The sequence below is a fragment of the Solanum lycopersicum genome, chromosome 10 (genome assembly GCF_036512215.1).
Source record: "Solanum lycopersicum chromosome 10, SLM_r2.1".
NCBI classification, from domain to species: domain Eukaryota; kingdom Viridiplantae; phylum Streptophyta; class Magnoliopsida; order Solanales; family Solanaceae; genus Solanum; species Solanum lycopersicum.
The window spans coordinates 31,714,387-31,738,979 of NC_090809.1; the positions used below are offsets into that span (position 1 = coordinate 31,714,387).

The 24,593-nt window shown below is 35.8% G+C and overlaps 1 protein-coding gene across 3 annotated transcripts in view; it reads right to left on the bottom strand.

The window, feature by feature from the left end:
• Positions 1–3,793: 3,793 nt before the first annotated feature.
• LOC101253033 (histone acetyltransferase GCN5) overlaps positions 3,794–24,593 on the bottom strand; it is a 38,657-nt gene continuing 17,857 nt past the window's right edge. For 2 of the 3 annotated variants that reach the window (XM_026027689.2, XM_004248775.4), the window contains 8 exons: positions 23,841–23,884; positions 23,495–23,594; positions 22,632–22,700; positions 9,938–9,992; positions 9,646–9,752; positions 9,250–9,343; positions 4,311–4,452; positions 3,794–4,237 (listed from right to left, as the gene is read on the bottom strand). In XM_026027689.2, coding sequence (XP_025883474.1) covers positions 4,174–4,237; positions 4,311–4,452; positions 9,250–9,343; positions 9,646–9,752; positions 9,938–9,992; positions 22,632–22,700; positions 23,495–23,594; positions 23,841–23,884 — 675 coding nt within the window. In that variant the 3' untranslated portion in view covers positions 3,794–4,173. Of the gene's footprint in view, positions 4,238–4,310; positions 4,453–9,249; positions 9,553–9,645; positions 9,753–9,937; positions 9,993–22,631; positions 22,701–23,494; positions 23,595–23,840; positions 23,885–24,593 lie in introns of all 3 variants that reach the window. The other variant, XR_011212229.1, reaches the window with a different exon arrangement.

Sequence of the window (24,593 nt, forward strand, 5' to 3'; positions counted from 1 at the left end):
ACATCTTTGTCAACACTTAACTTTATCCCTTTAGATCATTCCCTTTATTTACTTCCGCTTAAAAAATAATCAATTTAAAAAATGATAAATATAAGTAAATAAATAAGTAAAAACTAAATTTTCTTTACTTGGTAAAAGTTGAAAACTATTTAAAAGTTCTTTTAGTCAAATTGCCAGTCAACCGCGAGTTAGCGGGCCTTTCGAGGGCCTTACACCTTCTCCGAATGTACATTTGAACTTCGAACCCTTTTCAATCGATTTTTATCTGTTTTTAATCTTTTGGAAAATAATTTGATGTTTCTCTTGATTTCTTGCTAAAAATCAAGTGGCGACTCTATTAATTTGGAAAGTCGATTTCTCTTAAATCATAAGAGTAATCGATTTTTCGAAACTTAATCATTTTTTATTTTCCTATATTTTTTTCGTAAAACATGACTGCAAGGACATCTTTGAATCAAAGTATTGACGACAAGGGCAATTTTGAGCCAACTATAAATTGAAGACATTTTTGTTCCTTTCTCATAGTTTAATAGCATTTTCGGCCCTTTTTCCTATGTAAAAATTGCATTTGTTTTTTAACTTCTATATATGATATACTTTTAACAATTGTGTTTTACAATTTACTTGTGATATATATCCAAATTGCTATTATAACATTGATTGTGTTTCTAATAATTGACATAACCGTGTTGTTTCGATTGAGTTACAGTTTTTCAAAATGAAAACCCAAAAAACCAAATGCACATCCTGTCACATCCGGGGAGCACCCCCTAGATGTAACGGGTGTCGTCGAAGAAGAAGAGGACTAAGACTAACCTCTTAACATACGTCATTACATTTCATAGGTAAAAAACACAGAATATTTAAAACTTTTCATTTATACTACTTCATGAGGTCTTTATAGACATCTCACTTACACATAATATATTAGTAGTGTGTATACATAAACTCTTCTTATAGGAAGAATACATAGTCTTATAGTAAGTCAATTCAAGTCAACATGCACACCAACATAATTGAGCACATAACCAAGACAACTCATTCATCAAGTTATAATATCAACAAATATGTATAAGAGTTCATAACATCATAACAAAAGCAAGACAATCACTCATACACCCCTATCAAGTTCATTAGTGCAATGGTCAAGTAAGGTCCCATAACCTCACTCAACCAACTAAACTCAACATGAACCATAAGATTTGCCCAACTTCAAATATTATATCATTAAGAGTAAACATCATCATATTTAAGCTATAGAAACCAACCACGTATTAATAAGTGAAACCAACATCACATAGTGTCATTAACATATGAGATCAACATATATATATATATATATATATATATATATATATATATATATCATTTACGTTAATGAGCATGTAATCATATATGAACATCCTCCTAAGACTTCCTTCAAGGATAACTAGTACAATGTATAGGTAGAGTCTCATACCCCTACCTAGATTTAGTCAAACCCCTCAAGTCATCCTAGTTAGAGTGAACTTTATTACTTCATTTTATTTTCGAGAACATCTTGCCATAACTGACATAGACAACATGAACCAATGTGGAATCCGGTGTCATGGAACCCTACACCAAAGGAAGGTGACCTACTTGCCAAGGTAGTACCAAAACATGAACATATCATCTATGTGGATCCACTAGCTACTATTCCTATCGGGGCAACATAGTTCAAGAACTAGGAGATATAGTTTGGGACCCTCTTTATGCTATATGCATTATAGTCTCCAATCTCTCGAGTACACCTTCCCTATGTGGGAAGGGACACTCCTCACTCTGGTTCACTCGGTGCTAAGCTAGAGTCCCTTTTGAAATGTCTTTCATTAATAATCATAACTTAGTTTAGGTCATAGGGTCTACCCCTTATATAGTCATAGTCATAGCTCAATAGGAATTGCATGAGAACACTTTTCATTACAACCCTGATATGTGAGATCAGCACATTAACATCATCATATCATAGTAAGACATATATGTACTTCATCACCGACCTTATATCAATGCATCTTAAGCATAATCTCACAATCACATAATTCAAGATATTTTAATTCAACATCATTATAACCATAATTAATCTTATCATAAGGTATACTTCAATATAACTTCATCACTAACCACAAGTAATCATAATTGAAGTGAAAAATTGAAATCACAAGACTTATCCCAATCTCCTTTCCAAGCCATCATCATGATCTTACCATCAACCATCCAATTCAACTCAACATTGGGTGTAATATCATCACTCAGTAGTAATTAACACAATAATGAAGTAAATTGAATCACTACACAACAATTCTTCTTTAGTTCATAGCCTAGGGTTAGGAACTTAAGTCAAATTGATGATTTGCTTCACAACCTAGCTTAATTAATCAAGAACTAGCATAATTGGATTACAATACATCATAACATCATAATTATTTACAGAAATCATAAACATAGTCAATTAGAGGATCAATCTAAAACTCTTCTTTTTGAAATCAATTTGAAGGAACCCTTTGGGGAAATAATCCCAAAGGTGAAAGAATCTCAGACCTTACTAATTAAAAACTTGATCCTTTGAAGCCCTAGAAACCTCATTTGCTTGGTCTTTAATGGAGTTTCTTTGGGAGAGAGAAAGAAGAGAGAAGGAAGAGCAATTGGGTTTGGGGAATTATGAGAGTTAGTTTTAGTTAAATTAGGTTTGGGGTATTTATAGAAATCATTAGCTAACTTAATTAGCCCCCCTTAACCCCTAACTAATTAAATAACACCTTAATTAATTAATTAATTAATTTAACTAACCTAAAAACATGGCAGCAACCAGTGACCTAACCTACGAGACCCCGACTGACAGGCTGTAGGTTAGTCTACGCAATTGCCCCCTTCCGTCATGTACACCCGATGTTCGTGTCAGAGACTGGTCCAAATGGACCATTAGCCAAAATGGATAAGTGTTGATCGACGGAGGCAATCGACGCCCGTCTATTGACCTACGCCTCGTCACTCGCAGCACGTAGGTAGACACTGCCTCCATGACAACTTTTGGCCAAATTGGAAGGGTCCTCCTCTAGGACCCTTTGGTTGGTCCTTGGGGAGTCGTACCCGGGTGTTTCAACTATAAACTAACTCTATTACGTGTTAGACACCTTTCCACCAAATTTCATCATTTTCCGACTCTTAAAACCTTGTCAAATAGGCTAAGACATACTAGCACCCCTTTAAACTAGTTTCGGACGTCATGGATGTTCCTTGACGATTTGATTCTAAAACTTCCTGAATGACTTGTTTACATTATTATTGACTTAAAATTAGTGTTACAACTCTTAAACTCTCATGTTATGCTCTAGATTAGCTTTAGACTTGCGGAGTATTACACACCCCTAAAATATACAAATGCGCAAACGAAATTTATAAACTGCAACCTCCATAGCACGAAACTATAGCTATAGAACGAAATTATTAAAACTATGTTATAAGACCTTATTATGTCTATTATCTTTGTTATTTATTAAACTTTGTAAAAGTAAAAGCATCACTTAATTGTAACGACATCATGAAAAAAATAAGAATATGACTCAACAAAGAGCATCTTATATATATATATATATATATATATATATATATATATATATATATATATATAAAGAGAGAGAGAGAGAGAGAGAGAGAGATGACGGATGTCTACAGACCGTTAATATTATTTGGTTAAATAAAAAAAGTAACCAGTGTATATTTGCATTTAAAAAAATGGTCCTTTTGAACTCCAGAGTTCTTTCTACATCACGTATTTTCTCATTTGAATGCAAATCTGATGCTTCGATTTCATAAGTTAAGTCGGATACAACAGTTGCTAACCAAACAAGTCATACAACCCTAATTGGTTGCATAATTTAACCCTAACATAATGCGTCAGTGACAACTTTTTACAAAATAAACATGTACTGCCTTGGGGTTACCCACATATAAAGATTACTTTGTGTACCACCAGCAACTGGTGTAAAACTCACTCAAGTAACAACTTCAATTAACTATTGTACATCTACTTAGTATACAAATTATACAAGTACTCTCATGAAACACCAGGGTCGGATGATATCATAAGGCATCAATTATGATGGGATTCACTTGAACCAGAATCAACTTCATAAATATCGAATAATGAACTTCCTACTGAATCTTGATGCTAGACTGTAGACCAGCTTGAACTTTGTTTGAGAAATGTGATTCAAGCCTGTAAGAAGGATATAATTAGAAAAATTAATTATGGAAAAGAAGAAGAGAGCATTAAAGAGCAATACACTTGCCTGGTTGAACATTTGTAGTAAATGGTCTCAGGAGAGTTATAGGTGCGAGCGTTCGCAAACATCCTTCTCACATCCGCCAAAAACATATCAAATGTCACATAATATAACTCCGACTCAACCCGCTTTGACATTGTTTTTAAATCTGCATTGTACACAACCATAACAAATATTCACAAATTAATTATCAATGAAATTAAAAGAAGGGTCCAAAGGGGAAAAGAATCTTAATGTAGATCAGAGATTGCATGGGACAAGCAGACACCAAAACCAAAGGAACAGTTCATGGACTCTACATACATGTATAATATCAACCCCCCAACCCCCACAACAAGAAAAAAAAAGAGGGGATGTTTTTCATCTCTTAAAAGTTCCAAACTCTGATTTGGTCTTACCTTTCACATGGTTAAGTACAGAGAAAGAAAAATAGAAAAAGTCATACTGGAAATATCCATTCATAACATGTGTGTATGTGCTGAAAGAATGAAAATAAACTTGGACAAAATTGTGTCTCTAACATTTGTCCCCAAGAGCCTCCACGGTTATAGGACCTTCTGGAAATATTTCCATGCTTTAGCAACAACAGAAAGTGTTCAAATTCTTACAAATATACATAAATATAATAAGTGGCTTAATTTACTCATATTGTAATTAGATAGTAACTTCCTTTCCTCTTTAGAACATGCAAATATATTTATTTAAACCCCAATAATTTGGGTGAATATTCAAGGTTGAATTCTCAGTTCATTTCTCTTCCAGTTCACATATCAGATTCTTTGAGGAACGCTATCAAAAGACTACAAGGATTTAGCAAGATTCAAAATGTATCGTCAAATATTCAATATGATTTCATAACAAATTCTAGCCAACTAAAATGATTTTATGATCAATCCAGAGATCATTTTGATTCCATCAGTAATGAGGATTCGGAATATCCCACATTGATAAATCAAAGAAAGATTCAACAACGAAAAGAAAGATCGATTCTTTGGGTTCTTTCCTTTCTTCAAAAGGAACGAAAAGAGATAGAATCGGACCAATTCCCAAAATGCCTTTCTGGATACTCAAATATTCAATATGATTTCATAACAAATTCTAGCCAACTAAAATGATTTTATGATCAATCCAGAGATCATTTTGATTCCATCAGTAATGAGGATTCGGAATATCCCACATTGATAAATCAAAGAAAGATTCAACAACGAAAAGAAAGATCGATTCTTTGGGTTCTTTCCTTTCTTCAAAAGGAACGAAAAGAGATAGAATCGGACCAATTCCCAAAATGCCTTTCTGGATACTCCTTAATGTCCCATCTATTCCAGGAACGTGAGAAGCAGATGATTAATCATCTATTTTTGGAAAAATCAAAGCAAGAACCGTGCTTTCAATTTTCTCTGATAGATGGTCAGAACTTCATTTGGGTTTGAATCCCGAAAAGAGGTCCACTAGAGATCAGAAATTGTTGAAGAAACAACAAAATATTTCTTGTTCCTTTTCCAACCTTGTTAAGGTCACCAATATATTGGAAGAGAATTTTGTATGAAAAATTTTCAGCAACTTTCACGGCCGTATCAGAATAGGATTGTATCCCGACATGGAGGAGGATTGTAATTTGTGGTCTATAAATAGAGCTCAGTGTAATAATTAGTTTACGTATCTTATTAATGTTTTGAGACTTTATTTCTCACATGGTACCAGAGCTACAGTGAGAAATCCCGGGGACAAAAAAGCCAATCACTGCATATTTTTCCGATGACTTTTGGATATGCCCAGTGTCATGTCTCTTGTCGCCAGTATTTTACGATAAGTAAAACTACCAAAAGGTGCAGCAACTTCTAGCGACCAAACCCCAAAAATATATCCCGGCAGAAACCCAGCAATGCAACCTCACGCACTTGTTAATTATATGACATCGGAAAAATCTGAAACACACATCAGCGTGGTGAGCAGTTTCCAACCACATTCCAGATCAGTTTTTTTCCTGTTGGATTCGCCCATTGATTCCAAGCCGAGCCGAACTAACTTCTTCCAAGTTCCAATCAATTTTTATTTTTGTGAGATGTCCAACAGCTTCTCGGGACAGATCTTGTTACTTGGAAGGTAGCTAATAGCTTCCAGCAGTAGATCTGGTTCCTTGAAGTGTTTTGAGCCAGATTTGTCAGCTTGTAAACTAACGGGGATCAGAACCCTAATCTGGACTCCATTGACATTCTTCAAGCAATCTCTTTGATTTGTGTCATCTCTACCTAGGTGAAAATACTTGTTAAGTATACGGTTCTCGTTAACAATACGATTCTCTGCTACCTAGAGGTAGTTCTTGTAATAGGTTTAGACACTCGTGAAATATATGATTCTCTCCATGCTCACCACCTAAGAATACTCGTGTTGCTCAGACTAACAATGCAGGTGAATTTATTTATCTGAAGGATAATATAATGAGTTCCTTTAGTATCGAGCAAGTACACATACAACTCCACGAGTAGCCTCAGTAGCTCAGCATGATACTTCTGCTGATGGTAATCTTTTTGCTTCATAGTCTAATACCCTTGTACTGTGGGTCAAGGACTCTGATGCTTTCTGATCATGTTTTTGGTGATAACTGATAACTCACTTTTGCCAAATAACGTTTATTCACAATCTCTTCTCATTGTTACATCAGCGAACGGGCCCAAAATATAGCAAAGGGAGTTGGACAAGCTAACCCCCTATTCTCAGTCACTCTAAACATTGTTCTTTAGGTTTCTGGTTGTCCTTTAAATAGTGCATCTGCTAGCCGTTTAATGCCCTAAATTGTGCCATAATATTTCTTGATGATTCTTTACTCATATAAGACAGACGATTGACACAAGGCATGAATCACAAGGCCTTACTATCTTACTACTACTAATTATTCCACAGCATCCCATGTTACAACGTTACAGGTCATCCAGACCTAACTCATGCATTTGGGACATCCAAATTTATTCGAGCTACAGAAGATGGCGTTTAGTTAGTCTAGATTATCGACATTACATTGTAAGTCGTGTCAACTTGAAAAAGACACCTGTACTACCTTTACTATCTTACTACTTCTATTTATTCCAGAACATGCCATGTAACAATGCTACAGATCCCAGACCTCATAAGCATTTGGGACATCTAAATCTATTCAAGTTACGGTCATCAAAAAAAATTATTCAGGCTACAGAAGATGGCATTTAATTAGTCTAGTCTATCCACATTATGCTGTGATCGTGTCAACTTGAAAAAGACACATGCACTACCTTTCCACGTAGTGTTGCGAGTGTGTAGAGTTAATTTTTCACTAGTTTATTCGGATAGTTGGGGTCCTAGTTGAGTTGGTTCAACCTAACAATTTTAGTTATTTTGTCAATTCATTATTGATATTCAAAGATGTACTTAAATTTTCTTAATGAAAGATTGTTCGAACTTACTTTCTATATTCAGAGGTTTTGTGCTTAAGTACAAAATCATTTTTGGTGTTTCTATTCATATTTTTTCGTGGTGATAATGTCTTACAATACTTATCCTCCTAGTTTGAGCATCTGTTGACTCACCAAGGAATTAGTCATGAAACATCTGGTATGTACACCCCTCAACAGAAGGGGTAGCAGAGACGAAGAATAGACACCTCATTGAGACTACACACACTCTTCTCATTCAATCTTATGTCCAGCTGCACTTTTGGGGTGACGCAGTCCTCACATTTTGCTATTTAATTCATTGAATGCCCTCATCTTCTATTCGGAATCAGATTCCTTGTTCCATATTGTTTCCATATTCACCTTTATATTCTACCCACCTCATCTCTCTAAGAGCACATGTTTTTTTCATAACTTAGCCCCGAAGAAAGATAAGCTAGTCTCTCATGTTGTCAAATGTGTAATTCCTGGTCATTCTAGGGTTCAAAGAGTGCATCGTTGCTACTCAAGTGATCTTCGTCGATATTTTGTTAAGCCACATTTTTTTGAGTTTCAACCTAACTTTACATGTTTCGATCATCATGCTATCTCTAAGGTCTTACCGATGCTAACTTTTGAGGAATCTATGGTTACTTCTACATCTCCATCCATATTGTTACAAACCCTGACTTATCATTGTTGTCCGCGTCCACCATTAGGCCCAGTTGATTCATGTCACAAACCTTGCACCTACTAAGGACTTGCCTTCTTCTAGTCAATGATGAGGGATGTGCATCCGTCGATTCGATATTTATGTTATCGGCTCAATTTATCGGTTTTTTATTTTTAAATCCAGTAAACCAATAAGATATTTTTTATTAGTTCTTGGTTTTTCGGTTTTTGGTCCTTTCAGTTTGGTTATCGGTTTACATAATGCCTATAAAATAGAAACACAAGTAACTAACATGAAAAAACTATGCAAGTGCAACACAAATAAAAGAACAAAGAAAATAATGTGGAACTAAAGGCAAAATGGCAGAGGTAGTAACCAATCAGTACCTAATATTTATATAGGGTAAAGAAGTAAATTACTAGAGTCTTAATAGGTTATCGATTTACCCAATCACCCGATATTAAAAAAACAAATCCAAACACATACTAATTTTTTTTTTTACAAACCATGACAAACTCCTTAACCCAATAATAGACTAATGGTAAACGGTAAACCGATAGCATTTTTTCTGGTTCGATTTTTGCACACCCCAACAATTAATTGCACTTCAAAAAGGTAAACAATCTACTAGTAATGCTAACAGCCATTATACTCTTTCGAGTTACCACCTTCTTAGTTATACGGGAGGTCACTTTATATGGTCTTTGAGCAATCCTCTCGTCTTGAGCTAGTGTTTAGGGTTGACTTAGACTCAAAGTCCATTTAACATTTCAACTTCTAAATTCATGTAAAAACTGCTTGGTGCATCAAAATTTTGAAATACAAATAACTTTTACGGAAAAAAAGAAGAAGTAGAAAAGTCCATCACCTATTGGATCTTTGATGATGTCATAATAATCAGGAACATCCCGTGCATCAACGGGTTCTTTGAAAGGCCAGGAATCGGGATGGTCATGCATTATCTGCACAGGAGGAAAAAACTCAGTAAAGATGTGCCTATTTAACTAAAGAAGTAGTCAATTAAAGTCGTGCTAGCTGGCCTTTGTGCACCAAAAGCTTATATAAAGCAAGCAAGAGTTAGAAGCTTGGGTGGTCACTCAACTTTGGTAATTGGCCTTCATAGTAAACTTTGTTTTGTTACCCAACTCACTCAACTTTGCCAAGTTAGCTTCTATAGTCATTATTTCAAAAAAATAATTTATGATACATATTTAGTGATGAGGCAACTATAAATTTTTAGAAAAAGGGAAAACAAGAGTTTTACTTTCAGGAGTGAGCGCATGAATGCAGTCAAAGACTTCTGATCTGACAAGGAGTTTACTGTTTTGAAACGAGAATGACCATATTGATCAGGAGTCCATCCAGCCTCTCCTATTAAGATGTCAACAGCAAATTCCCATAAGAAATTTAAGATTATTGGAGCACAAAAAGAATACAGCTTAAGGTAAGTAATAAGGACTCAGATCACACTTATAAAGAGCAGAGTTTAGAAATTCTACATATCCATAAGAAAAATAGAAACTAAGAAAAATGAAATAAAGATGGAGAGAACTTACTCAAGCCAGGGATATCCTCAACCTTGATAGCCTTTTTGGGAATGCCAGCTTCCTTCTAAATAAGTTAGTCAAGATTAGTGAACTTCAAAATCCAACAGTTTCTTCACGATAGCAGCAAAACATAGTATTGCAACATCAGACCAATCCAGTTACAAAGAAAACAATGTCCATATGAGACCATATCTGCAATCGAAAGGATTTGAAATGCCTCTCAAATAAAAGAAGATATTTCTGAGATACTGTCTTTTGTCCTCGGAATTTTTTACATGATCCGTTGACAAGTTAACAAGTCTAAAAGAACCATTTCCCATTAATGAATTTCATTTTGCAAACCAAAAACTAGTCATTTACAGATTGATATTACAACTTACTAAAACTAGAAAATGATGGCAAAGATACTATGATTTGTTAGAATATCAATGTATGTAGTGTCCTAAATGGATATGGATTGCATGTAATGTGTGAAATATTGCTGAAAAGCATGACGTGGATCCCCAACAGGCCGAAGCTCGTCTTCAAGAAAGTGATAAGCCTCCTTTCTTGTTTGAGTAAGGGGATCATTAATAATAAAGGAATAATTCTCTTCTTCAAGCATTAAGTTAAGGACTTTGTCTTGGACAAGGCCTTTCTCTCCAATCCCTGAAGTTTGAAATAGTCTTGATTATAAATCGAGCGAAGGTTCACCCCTCATCCTGGGGGATTGGGGGGTTGAGACTTCCTTGCTCTTAGGCCCACCGTAAGGCCGATAAGATCAGAAGGGGAATGGATTCTGCCTTTTATCCAGACTAACTCTAATCATGATTTTGACACTATATGATACATCTCCACAAATAGGTATTAGTGTGCTCACTGTAATAATAGCGATACACATCTTAATAATATTTTTTCCCATGTCTTTACTTCTCACATGGTATGAGAGCAACAACGAGAACCATCTGGGGAAAAACAAATCCATTGCAATGCATTTTTCTGGTGACTCTTCAGATCTAACTTGTGACATGTTACTTTCTATTAGAGTTGTGCGAAAACAAATACCATCACAGGCTCCCCCACTCACCAACGACAAACCCAGTCAACCCTTCTGGTAGACAACCCTAAATGTGCTCTCACATACCTCTCGGAGCTCTGACGCCGACAACGCTTTTGACACATGTGCCACCACATGAAGCCCTTTCCAGCTACTCTTCAAGTTGTTTTTCTTCTAGTGCGTTCTTATCGTAATTCTGAGAAGTTCCCTCCACTTTAATGTAGATTCTAGTCGCCTGAACCCTATTCCTGATTTCATCAAGTGCATATCAGGGAAAGCAGGGGGATTCTTTACACCTATTGTGCAGATCACTATTTGTATGACAAGGAATTTTGCCACTCAAATATGTGTCTTGCACCCTACTCTGAGCCCTGGTCTGAGTTGGTTGTCCTCCTATTTCTGACCCCACCCACAAGGTTTCATTGCACATCAGCCAATAGAATAGTATTTTTCGGTGTTACAGTGAGTTTTAACGCTTTTTCACAATCTTTAGTTGGTTATTACTAGATATCTCTTTGATTCAACATGTTTTTCGTGGTCGATATTTTTGGCTCCAAAAATATAGAAATTGAAAATTCAAGCGTTATGATTATGTCAGAACCCTTACTGGGAAATCCAAACTAGTTAGCTTGGGCTTCCTTGGATGAGTTTTGGTGCTAGGGCAAAGATGTCCGAGATCACTTAAGGAAAAAAGCTAGTTCAATTCATGAAAAGGACCAAAGGACAGTACGAGAAGGTTGATGCTTAATTATATAGTATCTTGTGGCGATCTATAGGTTCCAAGTTGATGCCCTTGTTTCGTCTATCCAACACATGTTATTCAGTTTGGGAAAAGGCTCACGCTATATACAGTCATGACATATCTCATTCTTATGACATGATATCTCAGATGACACACTTGAAGAAAAAAAATTGGACTTGTCTACTTACTTGGGACTGGTATAAGCAAACATGGAGGAATTTGATAGGTTGATACAGTCACAACGAACATTGAAAAACAACATAAGCGAAGACGAACATTGTTTCTAGTACTTACACTTGATAGACTTCCTAATGAACTTGATTTCATGTGTGATAAGATTTTGGCTAATCCAACGGTTCCTACAATTGATGAAATGTTCTCTCAATTACTTTGGCTTGTCACGCCATTCAATCACATCATGGACTTATCACCAACCATTGACTCCTCGCTCCTCCAATCTCAAATAACAGATAATCGAGCATCCTGATCTATGAAGATTGACAAGGATTCCATTTTGGAAGATTTTGTCCCAAGTGTAGTTATTGTAATAGGCTTGGATACACTCTTTAAGTAGGTCAACATGTAACAAGAGGTCTTCTATATCTAAAGTAAGTATAATGAGTTTCTTCATTATCAAGCTAGTAAGCAGACATCAAACAAGTAGTCTCGTTTGCTCAGTCTTTTACTTCAGTAGTTGGTAATTGTTTTTCTTGTGTTTCAAAGTCTAATGCGGTAATGCCCTAGGACGGTAGATCATGGACACAAGCACTTCTTATCATATGTCCAACAATACATCACTTTTATCAAATATTATTTATTCACAATTTCTTCCAAATGCTACTTTAGCCTATGGGATCCAAATAAGAGCAAAAAGAGTTAGCGAGCTAATCCTCCATTACTCTAAACTTTGTTCTTTGTCCCTAGAAGTCCTAGTTTAGTATTTGTCATTTGTTTTGTTATAGAATGTATATAGACTTGATTCCTAATATAATACATAGCCTTATTTAGATAGTAGATTTGTAGGAATTATCAGATTTACAGGATTCGTCTTTTATTTCTTTCCTAACTTAGCACACAATTTATCTTATTTATACATTGCTTACCTATTGGAATAAGATATCTTCTTCCCTCTGATATGATTACATGGTATTAGAGCCTATAGGCTCAATTCATATTCAGAAATTGGAAACTCTTCGTAGTCTCTATTCATATTCAGAAATTGGGAACTCTTCTCTGTCTATTCGAGAAAGAACTGATCATTTCACTCATCTCCGGCGTCGCCTTTTATCTGTTCAAGCGCATCTTGAGTTTTCTCTGGTGTTTAAAACACTCTTTGGGGAGTTTTCATTTCTAGGTTATTTTCTTCCTTGTAACTTATGCGACTTCAATTTGGTATTCATCTTTTGTGCTTCTGCGGCTGCACTTCTTCTAGGATTCGAATTATTGTTGGATGTGTGGGTTGCTTGTGGTGGTTATCCCTGGTTTCTTTGTTCTTTGTTGTTGCTGTTGGGGTTGGGATTTGTAACTCTAGATTACACACCACAATCTACTGGAAATTTTCCATTTTATTCTATTTTACGTTTTGATATTGATTTTCTCTAAAAATTTGTTGAACATTGACGTTGTGTCTCTGTGATTGGGCTACATGTTTGTTCCTCTTTTAGCCTTTCAGATTATTCTATAGATACTGTCTCTGCATTTCTCTTCATTTAACTGCTGAAGTTGAAACTAAGAATGTACGAAAGTTAGAGAGGAAGCAATCACAAAACTCAAGCAACTAATGTTGTTACTAGTCAGTCTTCTAATAATATGGCTTTGGTTTCTACGAAGAAATTTGCACATCATAAAAAATCATTGATGGGATCCAATTCTGTTAATGCATTTTCTGAGACAGATAAGATATGCCTTATTACCTCTTCAAATAAATGGGTTATTGATTCGCGTGCCACAAATCACATGACTGGGAATCCTAGTATTTTCTCTAGCTTTCGACCACACAATCACCATCTCCAGTTACTGTAGTGGTAACTTGCAATAGTGTTGGATCTGGGACTGTCAAACCAAAATCCTCTATTACCTTGTTATCTGTATTAAGTCTACCAAAGTTAGCCTTTAACTTGATTTATGTCAGCAAAATTACTAGAGATCTGAATTGTTATATTTCGTTCTTTCCAAATTATTGTTTGTTTCGTGATCTTACGACAAATCAAGTTATTGGTAAAGGACATGTATCTGATGATATATACATCCTTGATGAATGGGAGTCTCGATTAGTTGCCTTCTCGAGTATTGTGTCTCCATTTGAAGCACATTGTCGATTGGGACACCCTTCTCTGCCTTTTCTTGAAGAATTTGTCCTCAATTTCAAAATATTCCTTCATTAGAATGTGAATCATGTCGATTTGCAAAACATCATCGCAGTTCAATGGGTCCAAGGGTTAATAAGCAAGTTGAGTCAGCTTTTGAATTAGTTCATTTTGATGTTTGGGGACAATGTCCTGTCGTTTCTAGAACAGGGCATAAGTATTTTGTCACGTTTGTGGATGATTTCTCTCGGATGACTTGGATTTATTTCATGAAGAGTCGCACAAAAGTGTTAACCCATTTTTGTGCCTTCTATGCTGAAATCAAAACTCAATTCAATGCTTCAATATGTATTCTAAGAAGTGACAACGCTAAAGAATGCATGTCAGAATTGTTTTAGTCATACACAAGACAAAACAATATTCTTTACCGATCTTCGTGTGTTGACACACCCTCTCAAAACGGCGTTGCTGAGAGAAAAAAAGGCACCTACTTGAGACAGCTCAAGCACTTTTGTTCCAAATGAAGGTTCCTAAGCAGTATTGGGAAGAGGCGGTCTCTAAGGCTTGTTTTCTGATAAACTGCATGCTGTCAACTGTGCTTGTTGGTAATATGCCTAACAATGTTTCTTTTTCCAAACAAGTCACTATTTCCGGTGTGACCCTAAGGTGTTTGGGAGCACATGTTATCTTTGAGATGTTCGACCATCTGTTTTCAAGTTAGATCCCAAGGCATTAAATTGTGTTTTTCTAGGATATTCTTGCCTTCAGAAAGGATATCGGTGTTACTCTATAGAACTCGGCATATATCTTGTGTCAACTAATGTGGTATTTTCAAAGACCACCATTTTTCTATGCACCTCCCATTTCTACTAATTAGGGGGAGGAAGATGAGTGGTTAGTCTATGAAGTTACTCGTTTAGTGACAAAACAATCAGATGACGTGGCTCTCCCATCCCCTACATCTATTGAGCAGGAATCGACTATTGTGCCTTCAACATCTCCAGTGAGACCACTGATTGTACATGTTTACTCGAGGAGACGAGAAACCGAAGATACATGTCTATCACCAATCACTTCATCACCAGATCTTGAACTCCCTATTGCTCTTCGCAAAGGTACACGGACTTGTAAATCTACATATTCCATTGCTAATTTTGTTTCCTCTGACCGTTTATCCTCGACATCTAGATCATTGATTGTTTCTCTAGGTAATGTAGATAATGTTTCCGTACGTAAAACAATGAGGGAGGCTTTGAATCATCCTGGATAGTCTGAAGCAATGTTTGAGGAAATTCATGCCTTGGAGGAAAACCGCACGTGGGATTTGGTGGATTTACCTAATGGAAAGAGACCAGTGGGATGTAAGTGGGTGTTCACAGTTAAATTTAATCCCGGTGGTTCTGTGACAAGACTTAAGGCCACACTTATGGCTAAAGGGTATGCACAGACATACGGAGTAGATTATTCACACATTTTCTCCGGTTGCTAAACTCACTTCTATTCGTTTATTCATTTCTCTGGGTGCTTTAAAGAATTGGCCTTTACTTCAGTTGGATATCAAAAATGATTTCCTTCATGGTGACCTTCAATAGGAAGTATATATGCACTAACCACATGGTTTTATTGCTTAAGGGGAGTATGGAAAAGTCAGTCATTTAAAGAAGTCATTGTATGGCTTGAAGCAGAGTCCTCGAGCTTGGTTTGGCAAGCTCAGTGAGGTAGTTCAAGAGTTTGGATTGAAAATGAGCAAATGTGATCACTCTGTTTACTATCGTGAATCAACAGCTGGCACTATCCTAGACTAGGAATATTGTATAGAAATCACAATCATACCCGTGTTGATTACTTTGCAGATGCTGACTATGCTGGATCCAATATTGATAGGATATCGACTACTGGCTATTGTGTCTTTTTTGGAGGGAACCTACTTTCATGGAGGAGTAAGAAGCAAACTGTTGTATCTCAATCAAGTGCAGAATCTGAGTACAGAGGTATGTCCCAATCTATGTGTGAGATTATGTGGATACATCATCTTTTAACGGAAATTGGCCTAAAGCATCATACACCAGCAAAACTTTGGTGTGATAATCAAGCTACTCTTCATATTGCCTCAAATTCGGTGTATCATGAGAGAACTAAACATATTGAGGTTGATTGTCATTTTATTCGTGAGAAAATTCAGGAGAACTTGATTTCATTGGGCTATATGAAGACAGGAGAGCAACTGGCTGATTTGCTTATAAAGGCATTGCATGGAGCTCGAGTTGACTACCTTTGTAACAAGTTGGGCGTGATCAATATTTACACACCAACTTGAGGGGGAGTGTTATAGAAGGTATATCGACTTGAATCCTAGTAGAATACATAGCCTTATTTAGATAGTAGATTTGATTTGCAGGAATTAGCAGATTCACAGGAATCATCTTTTATTTCTTCCCTAAGTTAGCACACAATCTATTGTATTTATACATTGCTTACCTATTGGAATAAGATGTCTTCTTCCCTCTGATATGATTACATGTTTGGTGCATGCCCTTAATTGCACCATTATATTTCTTGATGATTCTTTTGTTAAGCAGGACCACAGTATGAGACACACAATTAGTACAAGGCCCTCACCTCTCCAACTACAACGTTACAAATCCACTTAACTTATACCACAAATGTTTGGCACCAAAGTTTATTCAAACTACAGAAGATGGTGCTTAGTTTGTTTAGTCTATCGCATTAGATTATGAGTCATGGAAACTTGGGCAATACATTTGACTAACTTTACTCATACTGATGAAAGCAGTGTTTTGGACGGCGAGAGGCGACAAAAGGCGACAAGGGCCTACCTCGCCACGCGGCGAGGCGAGTGGCGAGGCGCTCGCCTTTTTGAATTGAGGCGCCAAGTAATACCAAAAATTAAAAATATTTAATTGCACATATAATATTCAAAATTTCAATAGCAATTATACATCTTACAAATACTATAATAATTACTATAGAAGGAACTAATTTTTTTTTCAAAAAAATAATGGACAACGATCACAGACTCACAGCACAGTGAAGACAGAATGCATTTTACAGTAATCTGGGACAAAACAGAGAGTGAAGAAAATAGAGGGAAAAAAGAGTAGTGAAGAAAACAGAACTGAAAGTCTGAAACGAAAATTGAAGAAGAAGAACAGAAAAAAAGAGGTATATCTCAGGTCTTCAGCAGCAGCAACTCGAAGATGACGGAGACCAGGAGAAGAGATCGCAAGGGAAAGAGAGTCGCGAGGGGAAGAGAGTCAGGGAGAAGAGTGCATAGCAGCAGATTTTGAAAATATAAAAAAAACCCTAATTTTGACTAATATTGTTAAGTCAAATATTTTTGTAAAAAAATAAAATAAAAAAGGCGTCGCCTTTTCTGGCGCCATTAAGTCGCCATGGGTCGCCTTTTGCATACCGCCTCGCCTCAGTGGGGAATGGCGAGGAGGCCTCGCCTCGCCTCGCCTCTGCCCAAAGGCGATGAGGCGCTCGCCATTCACAACACTGGATGAAAGATGTGAAGTTTGGTTTATTCATTGGTTCATTCAGATATTTGGGGTCTTGGTAGAGTTGGTTCAACCATAGAATTTCATTAGTTTATTCATTCTATTGATGATTAATCAAGATGTACTTTGATTTTCTCAATAAAAGATCATTCTAATTTAAGTGTTTTTGTGCAAAAATATAAATCATTTTGGTGTTTGTACTTATACTTTTCGTAGTGCTAATACCTTAGAATATTTATCCTCCTAATTTTAGCACGTTATGACTCACCAAGAAATTATTATTAGACATCTTGTTTACACACCCCTCAACATAATGGGGATATTATAAAGAGGTAGAATAAGCACCTCATTGAAACTGCTCGCACTCTTCTTATTCAATCTCATGTTCCATTGTGTTTATTAGGGGAAATGTTCTTCTCACAACTTGCAATTTAATAAATCGAATTCCCTTAAATTCCAACAAGTATCAGATTCCTTATTCGGTATTGTTTCCTTAATCTCCTCTAAACTCTCTTACCCAGTGTCTTTTGGGAGAGGACGTTTTGTTCATACCTTAGTCTTTGGGAAAAATAAATCTAGACCTTTGTGCTCTAAATTGTATCTTTCTTGATTGTTCTTGGGTCCAAAAGGGGATCATTGCTATTCACCTAATCTTTCTTGGTATCTTAGGTCAACTAATATCACATTTTTTAGTCTCAACCTTACTTCACATATTTTGATTATCTTGATATCTCTGAGGTCTTACTTAAACTAACTTTTGAGGAATCCATGGTTACTGCTACATCTCCAACCATAGAGCCACCACCCTGACTTATCATTGTTGTTCTCATCCAACATCAAGCATAGATGATTCACGTCTATTACATACTTGTCTACAAGTGAAGCACTTTCTCATCTAAGATGGCGACAAGCTATGTTTAATGTGATGTGTATTTCATATGTGAGTGGTACTAGGGAGATTGTTCCTCTTCTTCATGTAAATCAACTGTTGACTGTTGTTGGGTTTATTTTCTCAAAGTTTGTTTGAAAGGTCAAATTGATAGACTTAAAGTTTGCCTTGTTCCCAAGGGGTATACTTAGATAATTGGGTTTGATTACAATAATACTCTCTCTCCTGTGGCTAAAATAGCATATGTCCGTCTTTTCTATGCATGGTTGTTGTCTGTCATTGGTCTCTTTTTTAATTGCATTTGCACATAAAAATGTTTTTTCTCCACGATGACCATGAGGATAAAGTAACCACCTGGTTTTGTTGAGGGGGAGTCTAGTAGCCTTGTATGTCGATTGAGTTGGTCACTCTATGGTCTGAAATAATCTCTTCGAGCCTAGTTTAGGAAGCTCAACATACTAATTTAGAAGTTTGTCATGCCTCATTGGGAAGTTATCTAAAATTTGCTCCAAATATGTGGATTTATTTGGTGATCTATGTTGATGATATTGTTATCACTAATCAAGATAGTACACTAAAACATTGGAGACTTAAGTATTTTCTGGATATTTTGGTCGCTCAGTCCAAATCAGGCATCATCATTTCATAACAAAAGTATGCCTTAGACAACCTTGAGGAGACAACAATGACAGGATGTAGACCGATTGACACTTCTATGGATCTGAATGCTAACTCCCATCGAGATAGGGGGAACCATTCAATGATCTTGGAAGATATAGAAAGTTGGTTGGTAAGTTGAATTGTATCACAGTGAATATACATAACTATTCCTATTAAGTGGTGATTGTCAGTTTATGGTTTCTCCCTGTAAGAATCATTGAGATGTAGTCATCTACATTCTGCAATATGTAAAGTCGGCTCCAAGAAAAGGCCTGCTCCTCAAAGATCAAGGTCATGGGCAAATCATTGGATATACACATAGTTAATCGTACAGGATCAATTTCTGAGAGGCGTTCTACTTGTGGATATTGTGTTTTAGTAGGAGGTAATTTGGTGTCATGGAAGAGACGAAACAAAATGTTGTTGCTTGATTTAGTGAAGAAGAAAAATATCAAGCAATGGTTGTAACAACTTGTGAGCTACTGTGGATAAAACTGTTTCTTAAAACATTAAAAGTTTGGAAAAATCATCAGGAATGTGACAACCATTGGCCCTACATATTGTGGACAAATCTAATATTTCATGAGAAGACTATGTACATGGAGATAGACTATCACTTTGTTAGAGAAAAGATACTCTCATAAGATGCGATTACAAAATTTGTGAAGTCAAATGATCAGCTTACAGATATTTTCACCAAGTCCCTCACTAGTCCTTGTATTAGTTACATCTGTAACATGCTCAGTACATGTATGACTTATATGCACCACTTTGAGGGGATATTAGAATAGGCTTAAGTCATATACCGCCCCTCAAAGTTGTCCGCATAATTCACTTAGACACCTCAACTGAGACTTGTACCTATTGAACAACTAAATTCTTCAAAACATGTACCTATTAGGCACAAAATGCTGATATGGCAAAAAATGTGTATTGCACTTTCCTGAAGCGCGTGAAAAGACTTAAAATAGTGTCTTTTTTATTTTTTTTTACATTTTTTCTTCTTTTATTGACACTTGGCATTATAATTAACTTAAAATAAATTCTCTTCTTTAATTACATTTATTTCAAAAATGAAAACACCCCACTCTCTATCTATCTTCTTCTTCATAATTTAGTTTACAAAACTTTCTTCATTTTAGCTCCAACACTTTTTTTTTCTTTTTTTATATACAAAAAAAATTTATCTTCCAAATATGAAGATAAATGAAAATCAAATATAAAGATTCAGATTTGAAAGAAGTCTTCGTATGATTTATTTCAAATCTCATAAAAACAAGGAACAAGTATGAAGAACATGAAAAAAGATAAATGACTTTTACGTATAAAAATATTTATTTATCATAATTTTCGAACAAAGATTTTTACTCAAATTCATATGTGCTCATTAAATTTATCAAAAATGATATAAAAAATTTTGAAAGAAATAACTTTGGGGTTATCAATTTCATTTATCATCGATGTAGAATTAAATAACGCCAACAAAATTTTCCTTTTCTTCACTCTTAGTTTGAAAAAAAATTAATCTTGAAGTTATTTGAAAAGAATAAGATCTTGTAATTTGAGAAAGAATGTGTTTTGGGGAAGAAGATGAAGATGAAAATGAAAGGGGGTTGGGGTGGAGTGGGGTAAGGTGGGGTAGAATAGGTTGACATTTTCATTATTCTTTTTCTTTTTTTAAAAATTAGAAATTAAATGTGTGTTTTTTATAATTTTTGGGCCCAATGCCAAATGTTATTTTTTAATTAGTCATGTTGCCACATCACCGCAAGTGTATCACACACTCTTCACATTTTTTGTTGATTATCAAAAAATGTCTAATAGAAACGATTATTATATAGGTAAAAGTGTTCAATTGGTACTAGTATTAGTTGAAGTGTCTAAGTGAATTATGCGGACAACTTTAAGGGGCCGTTGATGACTTAAGCCATTAGAATATTAATGTATTTAGTGTCATACATGGAAAAAGAGTGTATGTGGTGTGCAGAATATATCTATAATTAGGGTTCAACGCAATAGTGTAGATACACATCTTAACAATTCTTTCTTCCATATCTTTACTTCTCACACGATTAAAGACATCAATCATCGAGGTCAGTCTTCTGAAGCAAAATGTTGGGGTTAAGGGTACGTGGAAACCTTTTGCTCAATTAGATCATGATCGTAAAAAGTCTGGATACATTGATAAAGTATTAGTATATTCAAAAAGCTTAAATCTTAATCCAACCCAAAAAATGTTTTGAGAATGAAGATATTCCTTTTACTTGATACAGCTTACTCACACTTCTTATGAATAAAGTCATTTCTATCTTACACACGTTTCTCAACACAGTTCTCGAGGTTGACTCCGGGAATTGCTTTCAAAGTTTGCTTCAGCTAATCTAGTCTTCCTTCTGTCCCCACAAGCCCACCCTAATGATATTTTTAATCGGGGCCACAGACTCCTCTCTCTTTCCATAAGTTTATTCTCAATCTTAACAATTGGCATTCCAAAGTCTTTCCTTCACCTCACACCTCCTCTCAATACCATCCCTTCACCCACCCACCCCAAGCCACTTTTCTCATTAATAAAGAGGTATGACACTTATAGATTCATTTCAAAAGGAACTTGTTGGAACCATAACATTAGATCAAGTGTGTTACCTCATGTATACAGATGTGATACAGCCTATGTTGCTCGGACTCTTCAAAAATGCCAACGGGTGCTTGTCAAATTCTCCAAAAGTAGTGTATTTATGAAGAATCCGAGACGGGTGCGGCATCAAAAGTAAAGAGTCCGCGCAACTAAGGATACAGCTGATACTTTTTTACTTTTAAGAAGAACAAAGGTGTCCAAAACCACATTGGATGCACCTCGATTATTGCACGGGTGCCCGCATCCTCCGATCAATATTGGCACCAAGTAATTTGGTCCACTAGAACTTATACAGATAGTTTGATTCTATTGAAAGTCAAATCCTAGCTTCTTATGATCTTTGTATCAGTTTCATCAACTGTTAGGCCGCGTCCTTGATGAACTATCACACATCCATTTGATGTCATAAGACATCCACACATAATACAGACACTTCGATAATTCTACTGGCAAGGACGATGATATAGAAGCCTTATGAAAACCGTCCAAATTTCGAGCTAAGGTTGCTGGTAGCTGAACTCTGAAGTACATGCCCAAAAGAGCTGAAAAACATGCCAAATTGTTGAGCATTTTTTTGGTTCTAAAAGTGTCACTGCCTGCCTTATTTTGTTAGGTAGCATTGGGAAGGTGCGACATTGAGTTTATATGTTTTCCTACTTTATCTAATAAACAATGATGAAGCATGGTGCAAATCTTATTATTTCAAACTTAAGCATGATCAAAAGCTTATTAGCTAACCGACTTTGTCATTGCATCATATTTTTCTATAAACAGACCCTTGTCCATTGAGGGCTAGAACCCTCTTTCAAGATATTGAATTAATACATACAAAAGAGAGGAACCACATTCGACCAATGCAGTAATGATTAATCAATATCAAGGATGGAACTTTGTTCAGAGATAAAAGTGCATACCTTTTGAAAATCAATTCCAGGGTAGACAATATGACAATTTGATAGCTCCCTTATCTTTTCATCAATTGCCTAATAACAACAAAAGGAAAATACAGCAAGTCAATAGCCTCTCATTTGGGCAAGAACGATACCTTACTCTACAGAGCTGTAATAAAGGCTCAGATAAGACTCCATGTAACTAGTCAATCACTTGGTCGCGTTAAAAGGGAAAGTTTACTCCAAACAATATAATTTAACTTCCACATGGTTAGAATAACCAGAGCCAAATTATACTGAACATCCAGCCAGGTTCTTTTTATTTTTATTTTTTAAAAAAAATAAGGCCAAAGACCGTATTGCTACCAGTCCGTACAGCATGTTAGGGGAGGAAATGTGAGGACCAGAAGTATATATTAATTATGATATAGTGCATACAACTTATCCCATTTATTATTCTTTAAACCCCATCCATATTACAGACTAACTGCGTTATAATCTCTCTTTTTTAGTCCATGAATTAGCATTATAATTTATATGTATGTCCGGACCACTATCTAAACGACCCAAAGTAGTAGAGAAAATTTTACCTCAGACAAACAAGAAATGGTAGACTAATTTATCTGAATGACTCTACAAACAAAAAAAAAAAGAAACAATCTAAAGGTCTGTAAGTAAGCCCTCCCTCTCCTCCACGACTTCATTGGCAAAAACAGGGATGTCGGAGAGCTCATATGCAAAAGGGAGTTGCCTTCTATAAGTGAAATTACATTAACAATTGAAATTCAAATGACACCCTTCAACAATTTTTATCAAAATTTTACTACTCAAACTTAAGGAAGCCTAGACAGTGAGAGGAAGCATCATGAAGCTACATTTCAGTCTACCTGCCTTTGACGACGTATCATTGTAGATAAATCTGTGTATGGAAGCTTTGGATCTATTTTGCATTCCATAAGGATTCCACCATCATAATCTTTAATATACCTAGATAAAAAGTTAGCATAGATAGTTAAGAATATAAGGTAATTCAAAACATCAAAACGAACTATGAGCCTCTCTTTTTATTTCTTTCTTTTCTGTTTTCCTTCTCTTTTTTTGGTTTGAGGTGGGTTAATAAGGAGATCGGGTGAAATAAATAATGGAGTACCCTTATAGAAGCATATTGAATTATGCCACAAGAATTATTTCGGTAAATCGCATTTATTCCTTGAAAGATTAATGTAAACTTACCCTTGCCAACGCTCTTTCTCTAAATAAATCTCTTTTGTGAATCCCTGCAAGGCATTGTAAGAAGTTAACTCATTGGAACGATAAGACTAAGGAACGATAGAGCTTCTAAGCAATCAAGAAAGAATATACAAGTAAATCACCAAATGTTATCCATGACTATGTTAGATAGTTAATGTCCATATGTTTATAGGTAGTGTCCCACATTGGACAAGTGTGTACTTATTGTATTCCATATATGAAAAGAGAGAAGCACAGGGAGTAGTAGCCATGCATTCGAATGAAATCTTCTCCTATGCTATATTTCTCACTTCGCATCCGAACTTTGGTGAGAAAATTTATCGTTGCTCAACATACCAGCAACTCCGAGAAGAAGAAATCAATCACCAAACAATCTTTTACAGTGACCACAAGGTTGTCAGCTTAAGCATTCTTTTCACTCTACGTTGTGCAAAAACTAGCACTATCATAAGGTAGATCAGCCTCAGGGAGCAAAATCTGAAAGAAACTCTCATCACGAATCGTCATATGCCGCTGATAGTGACATCTAAGGAGAAGCTTCCGACACATGTTGAGTGGGTGGAGCAGTTTCCAGCAACCTTCAGAGAAAGTCTCGACACCTTGGTGTTCGGCCACTCGTTCTGTACCCACCCCTTTGCCATTTATATCCCGTTTCCAATCACCAAAAACCTAATCCATCGACTCCAATAGCTTTTCCATTTTGGGTTTCGGCTGCAGCTTCTACTCTATCCCTTC